Source organism: Falco naumanni, chromosome 12, assembly GCF_017639655.2.
Source record: "Falco naumanni isolate bFalNau1 chromosome 12, bFalNau1.pat, whole genome shotgun sequence".
Lineage (NCBI taxonomy): Eukaryota > Metazoa > Chordata > Aves > Falconiformes > Falconidae > Falco > Falco naumanni.
Genome location: NC_054065.1, coordinates 14,957,631 through 14,981,939, shown reverse-complemented (window position 1 = coordinate 14,981,939; position 24,309 = coordinate 14,957,631). Strand labels below are relative to the sequence as shown.

General features: G+C 40.7%; 1 protein-coding gene across 4 annotated transcripts in view; it reads right to left on the bottom strand.

The window, feature by feature from the left end:
* Positions 1-24,309, bottom strand: part of DAAM2 (dishevelled associated activator of morphogenesis 2) — a 205,539-nt gene that overhangs the window by 90,343 nt on the left and 90,887 nt on the right. For all 4 annotated transcript variants that reach the window (XM_040612105.1, XM_040612104.1, XM_040612101.1 and 1 more), the window contains one exon: positions 9,102-9,191. In XM_040612105.1, coding sequence (XP_040468039.1) covers positions 9,102-9,191 — 90 coding nt within the window. The remainder of the gene's footprint in view (positions 1-9,101; positions 9,192-24,309) is intronic.

The following is a 24,309-nucleotide window of genomic DNA, read 5'->3' as shown; positions in this document are numbered from 1 at the left end:
TTTCTAAACTTTTCACTGAAAAGACAGGCAATTCAGCAACTTTTCTGGATCAGTATTCACTGGCTTTTGAAAGGCCATTCAGTGAAATTCAGAATACAGAGGAGAGTGGTGAGCCCTGGTTTCTGCCAGATCTGCTTCTCACATACCAGGGAAATATGCTAGTTATTTACATATTCTTTGCTCTTGCTTATCCACCTAAGACAAATCTGAACAGTGAGAACTGCATTGTACACAGTTGTTGTTTATTATTATTATTATTATTATTACATGCCATCAGCAGGACTGAATCATATTTGGATTGTGGAGACCCAGAACTTTTGCAAGAGGACAGACAAGGACAGAATATAATCTAGTGGCAGCAACTAAATCATACAGTCAGCATTTACACGTACTTCCCATACAGTGGAATTAGATTGCTTACCATTTTTTTTTTTCTTAAGTACAGCAAATTACACCATTTTAGTAGGATGACAGCTGGATAAATGTTTTCTTTTTTTGTTTTTTCTTCTTCTTTTTCTCTTTTTTTCCATGGTAGGGTCAAATCTGCTTCCACTGAGCTCTCCCATACTCCCACAGAATGCAAGCCAAATGTGAAACACAGCATTAGGCATGATGATGACAATTTTCCAACTATCACTGTATAAACTCAGGTCTATTTTGGGCCTGATTTTTGAGAAGTGTTGAATGCTAACTTCAACCAGAGCACTAGTAGCGCACCTGAAAAAGTTGGAACTTCAAATTCTACAACTCAAATTCTACATACATAGAATATCTATAGCAAATACCATGGCAAGTTTATGGCATTTATGTCTTCAGCAGTTTGAACAAACAAGCCAGGAAGGCATTTTCTGAGCAACAGCTAACCTTTCTTGTTGGAGAGAGAGAGGGAGAGGAAGGAAGAAACTAAAAATATTCCATGCTGTTCCCATGGGGGGGGCAGGGAAGAGAAGACTTTTTCAATTATACATAAATAAATATGTAATTTCAAGGCCCTGACCTAAAATAACCTCTTATACCAGGATAAATAAATGTGTCTGTAACTGTTAGCATTGCAGCATGGAAAACATAAACCAAGTAAAATGAATGATTTGGAAAAACTCCTTATCTCCTCTTATGTCTGCTACAATGTGGTCTTTTAGGTATCGTGATTTCAAGCTATGATAAAGGTATACCAGCAGAATTGTGCAAACATTTTTGCTTCCTTGACAACAGATTTATCCTTTAAACCACCACAAGAGTGACTATAAGAAAAAAGAAATTTTAAGAGGAATCCCTCACATCATTAAGGCTACTATATTTTTTCTCAAAGTAACCACTTCAGAATATTTGCTATAGAAGGGAAAATATCAAGGAAGAAAAAAAAGATTACAAGATTACAGGAACTTAATGATAAACCATACAAAATGCCCAATATTTCTTCTCAGGTGTGCTGACTTACAAAGAATAATGGGGTCAACATCAACAAATTTATACTTATGTGAGATGAGAAAAAAAGCCTAAATTCATTATATGGAACTATAAAAAAATAAGATGGTGTCTTATATGAATCTCAACTTTTATTCTTCCAGTAAGAACACATTCTCTGCGTTAAATTATGTAGAAGGAAATATATATCATCTTAGGCTTTATTTTACACAGTATTAACCATGTTGCCCAAATTTGGGAGCTACTTCTTCAGCCTACAACACACATTAACAGGTGCCATTAATTAAACAGCTCTTTCACATTGAAAAGACCCAAGCATACTGCTAATCAGGAAATGTGTGCATTTGCTGCATAAGTGACACTCTTGCTGCATTTTGTTGTTTCCCATTATGTCCTGTGCTTTTCATAGGACAGTTTCTGAATTTACTGCTCTAAAACCTACTTGCATTAATAACAGAGTAATTTTTGAAGCCATATGCCTGTCTTACATACCTAGACTAAAGATATTGGAATGACCCAATGTTAGCATCAAGCTAACAAATCATCCCAAACATATGAGCATGAAGTCATTCTGTTAACAGAAAAAGGAACAGATGCTGGTGGGAAAGAAGCAAGTTAACCCCCCAGTTGCTGGCAGTTTCCAAACATCCAGCTGAAGGAGTCCTGCAGTTTGCAAAGGGCAACATCCTCCCACTGTGACTTACCAGTGTTACGAGACTTCCACTGAGCCATAGGCTAGCTGAAAGCAAGTCTATTTTCAGAGAATTCATTTGAGAAATTCCACATGTCAGACTACACCAGGATGCTCCTGAACTAAGGAAGTCATGCAGTCACTTAGACCAAAAGCAACCATGGATTGCAGGCACTGAGAGTGAACCAAATTGCATCTTCTGCCACAGCCTATTTCAAGGAGTTGGTCTTATAGCAATAATACAGGAGATAGTAGGTTTCACAGAGCCTTATTCTTGCCCCCTTTCTTTTTGGGGCCATACAGCTGCTTTCCTAGTTTGATTTATGGTCAGTTCAGAGAATCACAAAAGAACTTAGAGTGCAAAGGGCCTCAGACAGAAGAGACCTGTTCAAAGCAGAGCTAATTTCAAAGTTAGATCAGGTTGTTCAGGTCATTTTCAAGGTTTGAATACCAAGCTAAATTAACATGTTCACTGAAGAGCTGAGCTCCTGCCACAAAATTCTAAAGCATTGGTAGGAAGGGAAACAATTTTCTGATACACCAAAGACTTCAGATAAAGTCTAGTCCTCCAGCTTCAATGTGGCTTTGGGTGGGCTTTGCCCTGTGGCCATAAGATATCCTCATTATTTAGCCAGCAATACATTTTCACTAAGCACTCAAAGCCCCACATAGCTTCTTCAGCCTCCTACTGTCTACTTTTGCTTTTAGGCTATCACACATGCTGTGTGCATTTTTCAGACTTCCCAAGAGAAACAAGAGTAGAAGCACCCAACCACACTCCCTCCAAAAATTTCATGCAAAACTGGGAGAAAAACTCTCCTAAAGTCACAGGCAAGACTCATCAGACTGGGACTCCTTACAAATGGCTTCTCAAATACTGCAGGAAATCATGTTTGCTGCTCCCAGATACAGCATGTGGAATAACAACTCTAAAGAAGGGAACTTATAAGGGACATGTTAAATGCTCCTTATAGCTATAAATCTATAACCAAAACACTTTAATATACAAATCAATAACAGACTCTGAAAGTATTTCAAAGAGGAAAAAATATTGCATGAAGATAGAATTGAAAACAATACAACTTCAAACCACCCACTTCATTTATTATGAGACAACCACGTGCTTGGCAATCTTCGTACAGAAAGGATGAACCCCAAAGGGCTTTCATAGCTCAGATCAGACAATACAAAACCAAAAACCCATGCTCAGACAACACAATGGTGTGATCTTCATCTGGTATATTGTATCACTAAATAAGACCAGATGAAGATCCGTTTTCCCTCTTCTTTAGGGAATATCTACCATCCTTTGAATATCTCCATGTCTATCTTTCACTTTAAAGCAGGAGCCTGAAGAAATGAACACTTCCCTGCAGCAAGACTTGCAGAATTCCTATCTAAATAGAACAGAGGTAATGCAGCCTCCTGCTCTTAGAACCTCCATACAAAGTGTTAAATGCAAAGAAAAGACCTCAGGGTTTTTTGAAGAAAAGCCCTGCTAGTTCACTTTAGCTGAGAAATAACTGCTTTTCAATCTTAACCAAGCTGAAACTACACTTCACAGTGCAAAAACCACAGAACAGAGCAACCCAAGAAGAAGCAGTAGGTGCAGGAACTTTCATTCACTTCAGAAAGTTTTCCCCAAAGGCAACGAAGACTCCAAGTTTTGCATTTACATCCTTCTTCTGCTTCGTCCCTGGTAGGCTAAGGTAATTATATCAAAAGCTACAAAAGCAGCTTAGACTCTTCCAGAAGATTTCATATATATCTTTTATATATACACACATATATATATATGAAATTATATTATACATTTTAACAGGAGGATGAATTAGAGGTTATAGGGTGAATTGCACTCTCTGGAAACTGGAACTGTAGCTGAGTTTCAAGCAGGGTTTATAGCAGTAAGATATATATATATAGCAGCTTGGGTTTGGATTGGAATTTTTGCTTAGAACTCTGTAAGAGTCTGAAGGCAAGCATGGGCATGGGTGTGGAGGAGAGAAGTATCTTACTTTATATTGAGCTGCACAGTATCAAGCTATACTTTTTATGGTGACATTTTTCTGACAATGTAAACCTCAAGGGCAAAGCTCAAAGAGAAACTCTCAAAGAAAAAAACCCCAGATCTCACATGTAGACATTATCTTCATTGATGTTAGATGAAGCCAGCATGGGACCAAAGTGGGAGTTTGTGAAATTGAGCTGCAAATGGTATAAAGACTGCAGTAAAACTATGAAAAGTTAAAGTCTGACTAAGGCTAGGGTTCCCAGGGCATTCTAAAGCCTAATGTAGGGCTGGATGCTGCCCTCATGTTAGGAAAAGGGAACCGAGCAAAAGGTCATGCATCAGTATCTGCTGCTTCTTTGTTGTTTCTTTGTTGCAGAGGTGTAAACCTTCTCCAGAAGTATATCTGGGGCCCTCTGCACCTGGACTACAGCTTCACTGGTTTCAGCATTGACCTGTCACCTCAGTCCAAAGGAACTGGACTCCTTAATGATTGTGTAATGCACAGAAGTGCCTTCCACTCCATCACTACTGTTCCTTGCAGCAAGCTCTTCCAAGTCTGGAGACTTCACCACAAAATCCATTCCTACAAGAATACCTTAGAAGACAGAAAGGTGCAGCAAGATAAAACAAGGAACGGTCCCTAAACAGAAAATATATTCAGATTTTTAATATTGCTTGGAAAGGAAAAGGAAAATGGAAAGTGGAAAAGGAATGTTGTATGCAGCCAAGGCATGTGTATATAGTATAGGGAAAGGTGTGAGAGGATGGCATGGCTAGTACATTGCCACAAAGTTTCCTAACTTTGCTACTCTTTCAGGTAGAGAGAAATGCATTTATATATAAACATAATTAATGACAAGTTCTTTGAAACTGTAAAACAATTTAGATCAAAGATTTTAGAACCAAGGAGTTTCCTGGCTCCTATCCTCATATTCAGTTTACTAGTTTTTTCATTCATCAGGTAGTTGAAAAATATAATTGACAGATACTAAAAAAGTAATTGCAAAGGATGGAATCACAAGGAAATTCTCATTTTTGCGTATTGGCTGTTACAGCGCAAGGTTCAGATAAATTTTCCTTAGAATTTTTAAAACCTGTTTTTCTATTGCAGAGAAGCCTTTCTCTAGGTCTGTTTCCCATAATAGAAAATGTATAATCAACTTAAGGATTATAAGCACATACTCCTTTTACAGATGCTCTAAATGCCTCTTTCCAGAAAGCTGCAGTGTGCCCATTATTGCTTCACTACTTCAGCTTGAATAATCTCACTTGAGTACATAAAGCACAATCAAGTCAACATGCAGCTATTCTAGGATACAAGAGAAATCAGAAGAGTACAGAGTAACCCCAAATATCTAGGAAAGCTCGACATAGTTATTCGTATTGTCATTTTTGCTGGTTTTGTTTGTTTGTAAAGAAGCCGTAGGACACAGCTAGTCCTGTTTGACTGTACCTTGGAAAGAGATTTGCCACCAATTTTTCCCTCAAAGAAACACAAAAGTAAATAACCAAACTTGTTTAACTCTGCACAATGTGTGTGTTTCCTACTAAAATCTGCTGAACTGAAGGTTTACAAATTAGTCTCTGGAGGCAGGAAAGGCTATAAAAAGAAAACAACTTGAATTACTTTCCAATAGTAGTAAGTCTAAGAGCTTGTAGGACTGTGCAGAAGGCAGTAAGCTATTGCCTGCACAATGAGGACTCATTCTTAAAAATGCAGACTGCATCCAAAGCTACGTGTGCTGAAGCAGCGCAATATCTGCATTTTCTACCCTTCTGGGGATCCCAGTATGAGCTCATTTACAAGTGAAATAATTGAGCTGACAAATTTTGCTTTTCACATTATTATTTGATCAGTATTTAATGAGATTATGTACTTTACTATCAGTTGCTGGAAAACAGCACTGAATAACAGCAGTTTTCTAAACCTTGACAGCAGAAATTTACAAGTAAATACATCTGAAAGCACGGTCTAGTGCTTGATCTAATTCCTGCAGAACATACAACTAGTAGGAAATCTAGAGACAATCTTACAGGAAGGAATTACAGAAGTGGCTTATATGTTGTATGCAAGTCTAAATTCCAGCTGATCGTGAGGCATGAAGATTATCCTAAACAAAACCAAAATAAAGTACCTGAACTGGGGGAGGATGTCATCATTTGTATTCTGTCTTCTTAAGACTTTACTTAGAACTCAATATGGTATCATGGGAAATTCATACCACAAAGAGGCAATCTAAAATATGTGTTTTGGGTAGAGGGTGCCATCGGTGGTGACTGATTAATGATTCTTCTGACGCAAATTAAGACAACTGCATCTCTCATTGTCCACCTTGTACTGATTACTGGCAAGGTAGAAGACAGCTGAGACTGAAAACACATTAACACTTTCCAACAGAACAGCCTTTATTCCTTGCAAGTAACTACTCCACAAATAAGAGCAAAACATTCACTATAGCTGTTAGTTGAAGCTATTCCTTTAGATCAAATCATTGGTGATTTATTTTTAGTACTAATGCTTTCAGGTATGAACCTAGAATGGCAAAAAGTGACCAAAGCAATCATGGCTGTAATACTGTGTGAATGCTCCTCTGTAGATACCACCCACAACCATGAAATTTCAATCCAGAACTGAATCTCCTTTGAAAACCATGGAATGTTGACTAGCAAGTTGTGCCACAGGCACATAACTTCAAATGCACAGACATATATGTCTTTCACCTATTTCTTCAGAAATGCTTGGCATCAGAAACAGGTGGAATGAGTTTTCTGATACAATAGTGACTTTCTGCTACTGTATTGGGAACAAGTACAAAAGACCATAGTCAAAGTCTGCCAAGATAAATGGAGTGTGCCTAGAATAATGACTGATCTTCATTTTAGCAAGTGCCATTTGTTTATTTAAGGCAGTCCACTAATCTCACCACCTTTGGAGCAAATTAGGCAGCTCTGACCTTCCATCACTTTTGGACTAGGAAAGGTATCTGAGATTAATGATTGTGAACAGTTGCCTCAACCTGCACTTCTTGACCTTCTAGTTCACAGTGTTTTCACTTGCCACATTACAAAGCATAGAGCCCTTACTTCCCAGGAAACTCAAAGAACCCAACATCAGCAAGACAGAGCTTTCTGGTGGCTTGTCCTGGATGGCTGGCAGCATTCTGCCAAGTGAGGAACTGGGCCATTTGTGGCTAAAATTAGGTTACAAATTCTTCAGGGAAAGTTAACTTTCCTCTGAAGGCAAGCCTGCAACAAGCTTCTCTGTCAATGTAAAACAATGATGATAGGTGGATGAGGTAGTAGGCTGAGAAGAGAGATATGTCAACACTAATCATCTGACTGCTGGTGAGTGAAACAATGAATAACATGGGACAGTTAAGTTTCAAGTAATTGAAAGTATCTACAATGTAATGAATAGACATCTGGCAACAGTATTCTGTTCCAGTTAGCACATCATTTTGGGTAGCTGGAGTTCAGCTAATGGAGGTTGCACTATAAATGCATTATAAAGATTTTCCAGTATGCATCTTCTTTAACTCTGGAGGTCTTCAAGATTCTTACATGAAATCTACTGCTTAAAAAAAAAAAAAAAAAAAAAAAAAAACGTAATATAGTGAACCCAACCAACATATTAAATATGTTAAAAGTCTAAACCTTCCTGCCAAGGCTGACTGGTTCAGGAGATAGAATCTGTGGTTCCCTAAGATGGCTACAAATAGATCCTCTCCCACCAGAGCTGAAATCACCAGCTAAGCCAGTCAGCAAAAATGTAAAGCAGACATTAATCAAAGCAGTCTGCACCTTCTCTCCACTGCAAGCTCTGTGTACCAGCAGGAAGAAGAATGGAGAAAACACCAAAGACAACTCAGCCTAGACTGCTTTTACGCACTTCCTGAATTACTGCTAGCTCTGAGGCACTGCATTTAATTTGTTGCTATTAACTTCCCTGTGTGATACATTTCGACCAAAAGCAACACACATGCAAAGCACCCATCCGATTGGTCTGACTGAGGTTTTCTTTAAATACATGGTAAGAAACCTAATCCCCTCCCCCAAAGAAAGCAGCAAACACAACCTCAGAATGACCATCATCAGGGTTTCAATCTGCCATCTTCACTATTGACATCTAAACCTCCTCTTTGAGCTTCTGTTATATGGACTTACATGTAAAAACTGATGCTCTCATAGCATGACTTCTGCATTTTGGAACGCTAACCAGCAAACCCACCACACTTCATTTCCCTAACATACATTGTTAATGAGCACATGCTATTTGGGCTATCTTTGTTTCTGACTGTTTCCTTCACAGACCAGCAACAGCTTTCCACCACGTTACATTTGCAGGAATTTTTCTTTTGGTTTCTCAGCAGTTGACACAACTTGCCAATGCACTTGGCCAGTGTGGTACATTAGCCTCTGATTAACTGCCCCTCTCACTGGTTTATCAGAGGTTTGAAGACCCTGAATGAAGAAGTGTTACATAGAAATTGATAGGAGCCGGTCTTCATTTCCCTGTGCAATACAGAACATTTATTAGAAGCTCTAGAAGGCCTTGAACTACCAAGTCTTAAGATATAGATATTTGAAGACATCTTGAAAGATTTCAGCAGTACATTTTCTATTCTAAGCAACCTATGAAAGTTTTTAAAGATTCCTTAAAATATTTCCATGATAGCTTTTCTTCCAACTCAAAGAAAAAACAAAACCAAAACACATCCAAAACTGAACACGTAAAATATTCAAAATATGCCAATGCATGATTTTAACTTGTTAAAATTCTCTTCAGAAATCACACATGAATACATTACTTATATTGTGCCATATTCATGCTGATAAAAATCCTTACACCACTCAATCATGTTCTTGAGTAAAAATTAGATAAACACATAGTTCAAATCTAGATGTATATCACTAAGTATGTACATGCACACAGAATTTACTGGAGAGCTACTTCAGTCAGGACAACAGTAGTACCTTCTTTTTGCTGCAGTAAATCTGCCATTTCTTCTCTGGAGGGAGTGCAAACATAGCCTCTCTGTTCTTGTCTGTGAGATCCAATTCATCCTGCAGATTGTGAAAAACAGAAAGAAAAGAAAAAAAACAACAGTCAACAGCTGTATTGGTAACTTCTAACAGCGAGAGGAATCTGGACTGGGTATGTTGACTAGCCTTCAATCAAAAGGCAGAGGACTTAGTGGCTCCCAACTACAAAGATTACTGGTTTCATAATTTTTACCTTACTACTGCAAGTTCTCCCTGTCAGAGCAGAAGCTACGAAAAGCTATGAAGAACTCCCATGTCAAACTTCCATTACTAATGATAGGTTAATGACAGGAAAGATCATGTGAAAGGCATGAAGTAAAAACTGAAAGGACTGGTTTATGTGACACAGACACTCCTTACAACTCTTAGAAACTAAAAATTCAGTACACCTCTTTCCTGGCCTGCAGTACCAGCTTGGTCTTCTGTAAAAGAGCAATGAAATCACTGTGTCTTTTAAACAAAGGTCATGAGACAATTGTCTAGTAGCATACTGTCAACAGCAACCTACAGGTTGAAAGGTTTGCCCAGATGTTTGTCCTCTGAACCACACAGTCCATCCCAGCAAAAGACAACCAGCATTTCAGATGTAAAGAACATATGTCCACACAGCATCACATCAGTTCAAAGAGATCAGCAAATTCAGTGTCTCTTAAGAAAAGTGAATTCAGTAGAACACACCCTTTTAGAACCTAGCCAAACTTATATTTGTAAAATGAAGGATAATGTTGTGATCTGGAACTGACTCCCAACAAGCTCCCTCTGGATACACTACTGTATTCCCCAGCTTGGGTTTCTCTTCTGTAACAAGTAGATAACAATAGGCTCTCTTCCTACAGAATGTGTCTCTCATCAGACCAGAGGCTGCTACTTGCTCTGTGTTTATTCATCACTGACCAGAACAGGGCTCCAATAACAGCTGTCAGTTTCAGGTGCTAATGGGAATTAAACAAGAATCGTCTTCATAGCAAGCAGCCTGCATGAGTAGAGACAGATGAAGATGTCTAAATAAGAGTTTTGGGAATATAAAGACAAGCTTCCAATAAGGTTTCAATGAATCGGCTTTGGCAGGTTTTTCTTTTTCCTATATATTTTAAAGTGTTTGGAAAAGGAAGCGTCCAGGGGTTCAATATCAAGATGACATTGCTGCACTAAGAACACTGCACATGCAGGTTCTGGCACCCACACTAACCTAGCCCAAGCAGAGACAATACCTCTTTAACTCAGCCCAACAATGGCTCATTTGGAAAGCGTTCAGGGCTGGGAAACTTGTGAAAACAGTGAGCTAAATTGCACACTGAGCCTGGTAGCGGCTGCTGACAGATTTAAAAGCCCATAGAGATTTCAGCTGCAAAAAGGTACAAAAGAAATGCAAACAGTAACAAGGCAAGGTCAGTGCCAGCAGCCCAAGGTAGAAGAAGCTGGAGGGTTTTTTAAACAAGAAAAAGCTTAAAGGCAAAAAAAACACCAAAACCAAAACTCCAAAAAAAAACCCCAAAAAATGTAGCTGTGCAAAAAGAGTGCAAACCATGTGGAAATGTTTAGGGTGAGTTTCCAAACAAGGGGGCAGCCAAGCAAGGCAAGGAGTTTTATACTTGCTACACACAATTAGAAAGCTCAGGCCAGGATCACATTCTTGGGGAGAGAGGGAGAGTGAAACGACATGTAAGGTCTTAAGACAAGTGAAGGAATGCTGTTGGAGGTCAAGCATGTGGCAGGGAAAGGAGGGGCAGACAGGGAATCAGAAATGCCAGGTTTAGAAGAACCACCAAAGAGGCCAGAATACACACCTGAAATGAGCTGGCCAGGCTCAGATAAATTCTTAGAAATTTTTTTATTGTTTTATTGAACTGCTTAATGAGCTTGGCCTTTTTGTTTTCGGTGTTGTTTGGGGTTTTTGTGGGGTTTTTGTTGTTGTTGTTGGTTTTTGTTTGTTTGTTTTTAGATAAAGAGCAACTAACTACTTGGTTTTCTAATCCATACTGCTCTTTCTGGAGTCTGGTGCCTGATCAAACAAGCAGCAAAAGTTCTTTCTATAAGCTATGCATAAAACTATACAATGATCCCAACCAATACAGTCCAAGACAACCATTTCATCAAAAGAATGCTCCTGTTGACTAAAACTACCCCAAAAGGCAGCATACTGACACTTCATAGCTTCTAGACACTGTCTTGGACACTGGCAGTATCAGGGACATAAAAAGCACTCTGCCTTCAATGTGGCAATAAAAATATGCAACTTCCAGTCATGTAATTTTGCATCCTGATAGCATGGCATTCTTTTCAGGACAGAAGCCTAGAAAGGTAGTTTGAAAGGATATAAGATCCAGTGGGAACAAAGTGCATCCACACCCTACTGTATTGTGACTCAGGGAGGGTAAGTTAACCCAGAAGAACTTTAGAAGTCATCACCTTAGCTCAGGTAACATCATAACAAGGAAACTACTCAGGGTTCCAGGCATAACGTGATCACCAGAGGCAGACCCAAACACACCTGATTGGAAAATAGCACATGGAGGGTGCATTACCCTTCCTTTTGAAACAGCTAGTGTTTGTCTTTGTTAGGAGGCAAAATGCTGCATTCTAACCCCCAGGTCAGATGGGCAGGTAGCAAGCGTGAATATTCAAGCAGTGAAAGAGACAACTTCTCCAGAATGCAAAGCAGCAGTCAAGCTCTTCAACACCCTTTCCTGAAGTTAGCCTTCAGCCAGTGTGCTCCTTAACAGAGAGGAAGAAAGGAGTGGAAGGAACTGAAGAAGCCTACATGACCCCCTCTACCTACACCATTAATCGAATCCCACTCTATACAGCACAAAGAAATCCCTGCAAAACACAAGAGACACGAACCCTCCTTCTGAAACCCTCCAAATCAGCTTACCTTTCCCATCCTCATCCCCTTTCTATAGCAGAAGATCAGAAGACCACTGTGACTGCACAGGAAACCCCTGGATCTAGCTAAGAAATAAGATCCTGGATGAGGCAGACCATTTTCCTATTCTGACTCAGGATTCTAACAGAAGACACATAAGGGAACTTGCTGCCTTGGAAGGAAGCAGAAGGAAAACCAGAAAGAATAAATTTCAGAAGGGTATTTTGGTCCATTAACAGGTCATTCTGACCCAATGGCAGAGGCAGATCTGTCAGTAATGTAGAAATTCAGACCCTAGAGTTAGCTCAGTGACAGCAAGCAGCTATTGAAGGAAAAAGGAATTGCAAAGGTTGGCAGGAAAGGGGAAGAACTACAAACTCTGAATGCTGTCAGAGTTGGAGCCAGACTGAGCAAACCAATGTGACAACACCCAGGGAGCAAATGTAAGGGCCGACAAAAAAGGCTCAGCCAGAACAAAGCAGGGAAAATGCCCTCCTCCATCACCTGTGCCAGTTTCCCAACAGAAATGTAGTAACTGCTCTTCTGTGCTTTGGACGGGTGGCTCAGTTCCAGCAATTCATGCCAGCATGACCCTGCACAATGGAGCTCAGCTTCCTGGCTCTTAAAAATACTTGAAGTTGCAAGTGTTCTCATGAAACACAGATTAAAAAGATATTTGCCAAGCTGGCCTGAGGGAGATGTAAAGTACCTCCAGTTAATATTCCTTATATTTCTCTCCTTTATCTATTTCCTATTTTATTTTATTTACTGAGAGAGGGATACATTCAGTTATTTTCACTTTCATGTGGGCTTTTTTTTTTTACTTAGAGAGATTGAATTTCAATGATAAAACATTTTAAATGTACTGGAGCTGGATTTGAGGTTCAAATATTTCCAGTCCAGTTCTCAGGCCAAAAGGGAAAATGGCCTCCATTCAAAATGGCTACAATCCAAGGAAATAAGAGACAGAGAGAAAGAAAAGGAACAAGAAGGAGGAATGGGTAGGAAACATAAAACCAGTATTTTGTGGGATTTAAAACCACATTATGTCCCTTGTTTTTGGGAGCATTCATCAAAGTGTCAAAGCTGGATTTGATGCTGGGTAGCCATCAGTTCAATGATGGTATCACTCATAGTGCTGGAAATGCTGAACAGAGAAGCATTTCTCACTAAGGGCAGCACTTTTCTCAGTGGTGTGAAATGAAATTAATATAGAGAAAAAGTATTACTTTGGGAATGTAGAAGAGTGGTTCACTTGGACAGAGAACCATCAAAGGAGAACCTTTAACACCTACCAACATGATTGCATCTCTAAAAGCGAGCCTTTAATGCCTACCCACACCTCTACTGAAATGTGTATTGCATCTCCACCGTCATCTGTGGAAAGATGGGACAGGGTCACAGAACAGCTGCTCCTTTACCAGTCACCAGCCACAGCAGGGGTAGGATGGAAACCTGAAGGCTATAAGTATACACAGTATCAGAGCTTCATGGCTCCAGCAGCTCTTGGTCTCAAATCAGAATGCCGGAGACCAAAACCCCCAATCTTGGTTCTCTAGGGATATTTGCACGCTCATGGGAGCTTTCCTCAGTTCCAGTTTCTCATTCTACTTGTCCCAGTTCCACTGGCTGCTGGAATTCCTGGTCACCAGGCAGCTTCCTACTGACTTAAGGTCAGACAGCTGCTTCACTCTGTAAAAGACAAAAACCATCCAGCCCAAAACAACCAATCAGCCTTCAGAGGCTGGTTGGGTTGGGGGTTTGCGGTATTTTTTAGGATTGGTGTGTGGGGGGTGTGTGCTGGTTTTGCTTCTTCTTGTTTTGTCTTCATAAATGTTTAATGAATTGTGCACAACATTTACAGCATGAAGCATAGAATTCTGAACATGATATGTTTTATTTCACTGCAGACAATGACTTGATTAATGTGGGCATAACACATATTTTGCCAGGAGGGAGAGGAGATTTTTATTATTTTCTTATGTTTAGTTGGATACCTGTCTTATTTCATCAATTTCTTATAATTTCAGCTACAGATAGTTGAGGCTTTAATTTTCGTCTGTAGTTCACAGTCTCTCACTTACAAAAGCTCTTGAAAGCATATTTTTTCTATAACCATCTATAACAGGCCTGTGTTTCACATTTAATGGCTTTTTTTTATGACTGAGAGAAGTTAATGACATCTAAAAGCACATTCTCATTTTTAAAATGTTTATTTCTGCCTACAAACATATTCATGCAATTATTGAGGAATTATTATGGAATGAAATCCTTTTACCATCCCCAGAGGGAATAGGTTTGACATGAAATCAGTCCTTAATTTACACCACAGAATCCAACACTAAAAATACACTGGCAAATAGGCTTCATCACTTCTGCTGTTCAGAGATGCCTGTTTTGACTGTCTGATCACAGGTCTATTGCACTGTGTGGTTCTTCAACAGTACACAGGTCCTCAAGCAAAAGGACAGGCAGGACACGACATCAACAGGCATCATGGGAACCAAATCTTCACATGACACAAACTGGCAAAGCTCCCCAGAAAGGTTAAACTTTAGTCTCCCTTGTTAAACTCAAAATGGAAGCATAAGAACTTCCAGAACAGATGAGACTGGCAGTTATCTGACCTGTGACCTGCATCAAAAGCTTTGGAAGGCTGTGCAAGAGCCCTGCAAGTACAAAGCCATAGAGCAAACTCTGTAGATGGTCAAACACTTCCCAACTCCCTGCCTCAAAAAACTGGCTGATTCTGTGATGCAGGTGAATTAATGTCCCTTTCAAGATGGAGATGGCATTAGTATTTGCAAATTTGGGGTTTTTTTTGCTCAGTCACATCAGCATTATCCTTAATGGTACTTTGTGAATCATCCAATAGGGAACAGAAACAAAAAGTAGGAGGATGCCTTTAGACGCTCTAGAAAGTCTCTATGATTTAAAGACTTTTCATTTTAATAACTTGCTTGCACGCTTACCTCAAAAATTTAGGTTCCAAGGGTATGTTCATTTTTACATTATGACATTACACAACATGAATTTTAGTTAAATGTACCACTTATCTCGCTTCCTGTTCACATCCCCATTCCGTCTTTTTCTCTCTCTTGCACATACCTGCCTTTTCTTTTCCCCCCTCTCAACTTTTTCACATTCTCTTTGACCCTTTTTCTGTCATGCACAAATGCACTGTCACTTATCCACCTCATCAATCATTCTTTCTCAGTCTCTTAACAGCACCAAACCCACCCAAGTTACAAAATTAAGTATAACACCCTGTCTCCAGTATAATAAATTCACTATATAGTACAATACCTACTGCCTCAGGTTCCCCAAAGTCATTTATATGGATGTCTGTCACCATCTCCCCAAAAGGGCCATATTCCAGTTTCACTGATGCTCCCAAGTGGCGTAGCACAGCTGATGGCCTTATGCCCTGGATGAATTTATTTAAATGTTGTACAAAGTAAACAGCAATTATGACACACCATGGGATGCCATCCAGCATCCACTGGCAGGCCACAGAGAAGATTCATGTTCACGTGCAATCACTTGGAGAAAACAGTTGACGGTGGCTTAATCAATGCTGAAGTACCACTCAAACTGACATGAGATAAATGGCACTGATGTGTCTGGGAGTGCAGAGGAAGGGGAAGCAGTGGAAAGAGATGAGGGAGGTGGTTGTCAGCAGCAAGCTACAAGCCTCTGCAATAGAGAATCCAATCCAACAAAACTATTATAGCTCTAACAAGTGCACTGGATAGGACCACATTGCTAGCACACAACTTACACTGCCTGAAAGCTAGTTTTACATTAACAACAGGCCCGGGAACTTAATTTTTCAGTTTGTGTGCCTATGCCAGGTTCTGTTGGCAGATAACAAACAGGTTAGTCTGATGGCTCTCATTTGAGCTGTCCCTCTGCCCATTACAGAGGGAGGTCAGGGAGGAGCAGAGACAGTCATCACAGGTCCAGAGACAGCTGTCCAGAAAGCCACTTCACAGATAACTGCAATGACTGAATAAAAAACTATTTGCAAAGAGACTGAGATCTGAAGAAGAATTGCTTGTGAATCCAAGTGAAGAGGTAAACCTTCCCTATTTAATCACTGTGTCCACCTCCAGGGGACAGTATAGGATTGTTCCCCTACAGTTTTCCTTCCATCACTTTGTTCAGTCCAGCTCATTAGGCTGATATGTAAGAGGCAGCCTGCTGGAAGAGTGCTCATTTCCAATACTGAGATCGATAAGGCATTCTGAAAGACTGCCTGTCCAAACTGTCAGAGAATGAGGTTCATTTAACTGCACAAATTGCCTATGCTTACATACAAACTGGAGCAGTAAGCAGTACAAAAAAAGTACCACTCAGCAAAGATCCCTAAAAAAGAGAAATATTTCACAGGCTTTACCTAATATGCAACTGCAAACAGCAGAGCATGATTGAGGCAGGCATTGAGAGGAGTAAAACAAAGCCTCCTTCTCTAGACATCTAGTTCCTATCCCTACCTCCTCAGGGCTGTGCTTGACACAACTGCATGGCCATACCCACAGCAGAACTTGATAGCAGATACTCTTCCAGCAGGCAACAGCACTACTACCCACACAGCTAGCTCATCTCCAGATGCAGCACATTGGTTAAAAGTTCCCACCTGGGGAACTGATATATGTCCCAAGTCCACTGATAACCCACAAAGAAAAAGCAAAACAACAACCCTTCCCTCCCCTCAAGCTCTTCCATCTTATCCTAATCCTTGGACTTAAAAGTACCCTTTGTAAAGCACACAGAAACAGAACTCCATATGAGGCTGGGGAGTAACATTTTGATCGTTTTCCCAACTGGTAAGAATTAGGTGGATCACTCCAGAAGATCATTGATTTTCCACACATTTGTATACACATAGTATGTGTATGTGCAGCTATGTATGCCACTTGGATCTTACATACACAAAAACTATATACATAAGACATAACACATAACACCTGCCTGTACCTGCAATGTTTTGTCATTACATTTGTGCATGATGAAACCACTGTGCACACAAGTTGCTCACATAGCCTGCTGGCATAGGAAGCAATGTTTACATTTTAGCTACTGCCACAGATCTGACTGTAAAGCTGAAAAGCAGAAGAACAAAAGGATGTGATTCCCGTTCTTTTTCCTTCTTGCTTTTTCAAAAAGCTGCAGCTTCAAAACCCCTTCAGTACTAGCGGTCTAAATCTCTTGATTCTCAGTCATAACAGTACAAGACAGAAAGCACCTGAAGTTTATGTATTGGAAGACTTGTTTCTTTTCTACCTTGCCAACACAGAAGTTACTCATTCTTCAGCCCTAGCAGTGAAATAGGACTTTCATCCATCAAAGGCACTGCTTTTTGGTAGGGAAATTTGTCTCACAGAAAGTCAATTAATGCCCTCTCCCCTCATCAAACATACACACACCACACCCGCCATACACACTACACTGCTCCCTTTTTTCCTCCTTAACCACTGGCTAATTGCTTCTTCACTTCCTGGAGAAGAGCTAAATCCTGTTCCTCAAAGCTCTCTGTGACTTGACAGCATACAAATACATATCACCAGCAAAGCCTGTTGTGGCAGTACCCTTTCACAGGCCATTGGAAACAGAATCTGCTGTTCATTTTTCTGCCCTTCAGAGACAAACCACATGCATGAGACAGCAATCTGCTGGGACAAATAAAAAGAGAAAGAATGAGGAAACCCAGTACCTGTTTATGGAACAATACACACAGATGTCTAGAGAGAGAAAAAGAGAGATCATGACTTAGATATGCATTCTTATATTCAGGGTCACAATATGGGTAGAGCAAGTGGGAGCTCCATAGATATGGGTGGGCATATGAGGACAATAATGCAAACAGCTGGCTATCAACACCACCTTTTCTGTTAGGGTGGGCTGCATGTCCATGTCAGTGCATTGGAATGAGCCTAATGAGAGGAATGGGGATGAAAACTGAATAGTCAGGCTCATGTGTAATCTAAATCCCTGCTACTGCAATTTAAGTCTATTACTTCCAGCCCTATCAACCACAGGCATGGTGAGCAAATTTTTTTCTTCCTCTTGATAACAGTTTTCAAACCTATTAAAGTCTGTTGTAATGTCCCTCGTCAGTCATCTTTCTCAAGGCTAAACAAGCCCAGCACTTTCAGTCTTTCTTAGAGGTCATGTCCTCTGGACCTCTCATTCTTCTTCTAATTGACTTCCAGGCTCTCCCTGGTCAAAGTACATCTCTCAAAGTGCACTGTTCAAAAGCAGGGACAGTGTTCCAGCTGAGACCTTACCAATGCTGAGTACAGAGATTATTTCATGCATCTTTCAGACCGCATTCCTGGTTACATATTCCGTTAAGACAATTACCTTTTTTTTTTTTTTTTTTTAATAAAAGAAACCTCAAAACTTGCATGACTTACATTCACTCATGATCTACTATAATCCTTAGTTTCTTCTCTGAAGAAGTGTACCCACCTGGCTGCTTCGCTTCCCATCCTGAATTGCCAGACTTGCTCCTAAAAGGAGCATGCTTTAACTGTCCCCATTGAATCCTATCCTTATTCACACAACTTCTCCATCTTCTTTTAAGCTTATATTTTAATGTATCCAAAGTGTTTACAGCCTAGTGATGTGCTCTCTAGAGAGGTGTGCTGCTTATTAGGGATGTCACTGCGAGACTATCAAGCCTTGTACAGTCCCACTGACTAATATCCACTGCTATTGTTTCACATGGGCACCAGTGATACAGCCAGGAGCAGTCTGAGGAGTATCAAGAAGGATTACAAAGCCCTAGGAGCAGTGGTAAAGGACTCTGCAGTACAGGTAGATTTTTCATCAATCCTCATGGTCAAAGGGAAGGGGTTTGAAAGGGGCAGTCAAATCTGGTGAACCAACAAATGTTTTCCAAACTGATGCCACAGCCAGGGGTCCAGCTTCTTAGACCATGCGATTTGCTTTGAGAAACCTGGCCTACTGGGGGCTGATGGAATCCACCTGTCAGAGAAGGGGAAAAGCATCCTTGGGCTCAGACTTGCCAAGCTTTAAACTAAAGTTGTTGGTGGAGGGGAACCTCAATCCATTCCACTCTTACCAGTTTGATGTCAGCACCAACAATAGATGCCCAAAGCCTGGAGAGAGATTACAGATCAGCAGGAGAGCACCTGAAGAGCAGCACAAAGGAATTCCAGCCACTCCAGCCAGACTCACTGGGGGCCCAACTTAAATGCCTGTATGCAAACACACGCAGCATGGGGAATTAACAAGAGGAGTTAGACACCTGTGCACACCTGCAGGGCTACAATCTTACTGGTGTCACAGAGATGTGGTGGGATGGCTCCTATGACTACAAATGTGGGAACAGGAGGATACAGGCTCTTTAGGAAGGACAGGCAGGGCAGACAAGGACAAGGTGTCACCCTCTATGTCAATGACCAGCTAGAGTGCATGGAGCTCCGCCTGGGGATGGATGAGGAGCTGACTGAGAGCTGATGGTCAGTGTTAAAGGAAGGGCAGGGACACATAACATTATAGTAGGGGTCTACTACAGGCCGTCCAACCAGGAAGAAAGAGCAGATGAAGCCCTCTGTAGACAGGAGCTACTTCCCATTCACAAGCCTTGGTCCTCATGGGGGACTTCAACCACCCCAGTATCTGTTGAAGGGACCACACAGCAGGGCATAAGCAACCCAGGAGGTTCATGGAATGTGTTGATGATAACTTCCTTCTCCAGGTTATAAAGGAGCCAAGAAGAAGAGGTGCTATGCTGGACCTCTCCTCTGGAAACAGGCTGAGAGTGTTGGGGTTGCTCAGCCTGGAGAAGAGAAGGCTCCGAGGAGACCTTACTGCAGCCTTCCAGTGCCTAAAGGGAGCCTACAAGAAAGCTGGAGAGGGACTTTTTAAAGCATGCAGTGATAGGACAAGGGGGAATGGCTTTACACTAGAAGAGGGTAGATTTAGATTAAATATTAGGAAGACATTCTTTACAGTGGGGGTGGTGAGGCACTGGCACAGGTTGGCCTGAAAAGTTGTGGATGCCCCATCACTGGAAACGTTCAAGGCAGGTTGGGTGGGACTTTGAGCAACCTGGTCTAGTGGAAGGTGTCCCTGCCCGTGGCAGGGGGGTTGGAACTAGATGATCTTTAAGGTTCCCAGCCTATGATTTGGAAACTCAATAGGTATGCTTATTCCACTATCCAGGCAATTAAATGAAAACACCAAACAGAATTGAAGCCATTGAACCTCTACTTGATACATCTTTTCACTGCAAGTTCTCTAGGGCAAGTACCATATTTACCTCCACATCCTGATTATACACAGTATATCAAATACCTCTCTCAAACAGAACTTCTAGTATCACCATACATAACACTAAATAACAATAAAATCTGCTGTTTCAGCATAGTGTCTATTCTCCTCCCCTTATTTCCTTTTCTTCTCCTCCCCTCATTTCCCCCTCCCTTTCCCTCTCTGTGCCAGGTTTGTTTTTCATGCCAAGGTTCTTTAGATCAGACCCTGTATGGGAAGGTAGGTGTGGGAAAGGTTATTAGGAAATTGCCGTCTAAACTGCTACCTTTCCGGCTTCCCCACCCTCTCCCTCCCTACAAAGTCTCTTCTGTTCTGTTTTAATACTAATGAGTTCAGAGGAGGTTCCTAGGCTGGAGCAATTCACCACTTGCACTGTGCCAAAGCACACAGGCACACACCTCTCTGATCACTTCCTGCCCAAACACAGTCTTGCTGGCTCAACCCTCAAAATGTGGGCTGGGAATTGCTGCTGTGGCCCTGTGCCAAAGGCAGGCTGAATTTCCAGGGGCGTCAGTGCCATCTACTTCTTTTCCTCCCAGCTTTATCCTCTTGTGTGCATCCTATTTGTCATATGCCCCTATGGAGGAAAACAAGGGTAAGTCAGAGCTTTGCTGACCTTTAAATCTCTGATAAAATATTACATAAAAACGCAGGAGGAACCAAGAGGTTAGTTAAGAATTTAATGAGCAAAATTAACTTCATATCAAGCTTTGGTTGTGCAGTTCAGACACACATACTCAAACTTATATCCAGTGTAAACTCAAAAGACCTCCAATAAATCAACATTTCTGGAATGAGTTCAGGTTTACACAGATAGAAGTGAAACCAGAAGCTGGCTTTAGTTCTTCTCTTGCACTACTAAATCTGAGTAATAATTCAGAGAGCAAATCAGAGTTCAAAATGTCCCTAACTCCATTAAACTTGAGTGGACTTACTTTAGAATTACACCAGTGCAAAATATTAAACAAATTACTTGCTTAAATTGTAACAGAAGGTAAACCTTTCAGCTATAAAACAGTCTGGGTTCTACAGCCTACAGCACAGATTTACAGAATAGACTGAGCAGTCTATCAGTCCCATTTTTGGTAACTGTCAACTTCTACTTCACTAAATGGAGATGAGCTGTATTGACTACTAATCAGTCCAGACCAGCTAGAAGAACACCCACATATGAGGCTTCTGTTATCTTCTCTGGGGTGAGGTGGAGGGCAATTCCACAATGCTCTTCACTCACATAAACTGAGTATTTCCATAGTCAAACACTGAATTGAAGGAACAATAATATATTTGGTTATTTAACTCACACCCTGTCCTGTCTCATTGCTCAAGTATTCTGATGATCAGAACAGTAACTACTGCACTGACATCATTGGGCTTAATAAAACACCATCCAAGACATTTTTCTCTAAATATTTCTAAGAAAGAAATTATCAGAAACTTTCACAATATACAGCAAAAGAAATAAGAGAAGGATGAACATTTGCCTTGCAAAACAAACTCATCTCCTAACAGCAAATCATACTTGCATTTACTGTCAGGTTAAGTGTTTGTAATCAAAATGTTCTCTCGAATCATCAATGTAGAAGCCAACAACTTTACACTGACCAACAAACTCATCCAGCTGTTGCTCTCTATACAAGATGTAATGCTGAAACACAGCCACTAAAGCAATCCCAATGGATTTTCCATGACTCAGGGATCTCCCTGGACACCTGCCAAGCTGGGAAACTGCAATCTGCTTTCCCCTTGTAATTTCCTTTGGAGAAGTTATTCTTCAAACCTCCACCTAATAAACTATTGCATAACATTGTTGTGCATGTTGGTAAATTCTTTTCAAAAGATGTTTGTGTTATTAGTCTGGGCAGCTTAAATTTTATGTGGTCAACAAACGATGGGAAACTGCAAAATGAAAATATGCCCTTAAGTTTTTTAATATAGAAGTCCATAGAATATACAGATGTTGACTAGGGCCCTTTTGCATACAGCGCTGGGCCCACAGTTGAAAGAAAGGAGAGTCTGCTCAGGAAAGCTGTAGAGTCTTGTATCATGTTCTCCCTAAAAAAATCCCCAAGTAGATAAGAGCAAGGCAATGTCTATGACAGGAAGCAGTAGTAGAAATTTGCTCCCAAGAGATTTGCTCTTCAAATACAACACATTCTGCCACTGGAAGACTCCTGCACTACCTACAAACTACACATGTTGCATCTTTTCAGCATCTTTTTAATCTGACTACAATTCTGTACTAAAACTGGTTTAAGAGGCATTATTCTTCCCTGTTTACACCAGGGAAACAAACTCATAAATGCGTGAAATGAGTTGTATAAGCTTGTAGAGTAGCTAGGAAAAAAAGACATAATGTTCTTGAAATGTTTTTTCTCCCAGCAAGTTTACAGACTTTTTCATTTGCAGAAAATGAGGTACCTAGCATTAAAAGCTCTGGATCAGTGGTGTTCCAGTGCCAGGTGGAAGGCATCTGCCTGTACTTTCTCCGGACAAAAGACACCAAAAAAACAGCCCAGTGCAAAGAGTGACAGAAAAAGCACCTCCTGAAACTTGCCTTCATGTGCTGCTCCCACCCAGTGCTGAAAGGATGAGCAGAAGGGCCATTCCTGTATTTAGTGACACCAAAAGCTGCCCCTTACCCAGTGCAGAGGAAGGTACCTGGAAACTGCTGACCTGAAAACCTTGGTTCCCTGACAAACTGCTACTCCATCCACCCAGCCCCACCTGTGCCACCTTGTGCTGCCCACTTTGGGGTCTTGCAGACCAGGCAAATGCCAAGAAAAGGTCATTTCCCTCCAACACTGGAAAAGTCATCCTACATTACCTTAACAGGTCACCTGAATGATAAACAACCTTGAGCACTGTTTGACAACACAATCAACCTATAGAAGGACACAGAGGCATGAATTAATTACAAACCCCTTTCCGTCATTCTTCTTCAGGCTACATGATGCACTATCTGAGCAATAATTATATATGATATAAATTGCTACTAGATGAGCAAATACAGAAGCTGATTTGAGTCAACACATTAAACGGATGATCTTTCATTCTTGTTATCTATGTCTCCATTCAATTATTTTGTTTTGTTAACAGTTCCTCCTTAACCCTAGTTACACTTCCACAGGGATAACTTCTATCCCAAAACACTTGCCTCCCATCCCCTTTCACAGCCTTTCCTCCTCACTGGAAAACTTCACTGCTTTCCTAGCTTCAGGTGGTTACTTTTATCGAGGTATTTTGCTATAAATTTTTTAAGGTCTTCATCACAGGGACCTGGCTTCCCCTTTCCCGCTCAAATCAGGCTAAATGAAAAATCATACCTCCTACATCTCAGATCTGGCCTTTCTTCTGTGAGCTGCAGAAGGAACAGACATCTATCATTCAACCTCCCTTCATCACTGTGCAGGCTCTTTCTCTCCGAAAGCACAGCCAAAAGATCATATTGGCCTAGGATTCATCCTGTGTCACCTCCATCTTTGTAACCTGTCTCTGCTTTCCCTTCAGCACCACAGCTACTTAATTGTTGTGTCTTTTTCTTCAATGTTTTGGAAAACTTTGTCCCTCCTTATCACCATGTCCTGTCTGGTTACAACCTACTCATCATGCTCTTTGCATGATGTAGTACTTTGCCATTTCTCCCAGATGGATCTCCGGATGCACTTTCTTATCCCAAAGATGCACCTTCTCATCCCAAATTACTTTTCTGATCTGATTCATAAGTCTCCCATCTCTCCTCAGCAGACCAAATCTAGATTCAAATATCCTCTCTAGAAGGTGAGGAATATGTTCTGAATAGATTTGTAAGTCATCTAATACAGCTCTGAAAAACATAAGACACTAATAAAGAGAAGTAAAGAAAGGACAGAAACTGCAGAAGGGCAGCAATGATACTCAGAGAAACCATTTCAAAGCTGTGGAGCACTAGGACATCCCTGTACTGTTGCTGCTGGTTTTACTTCTACT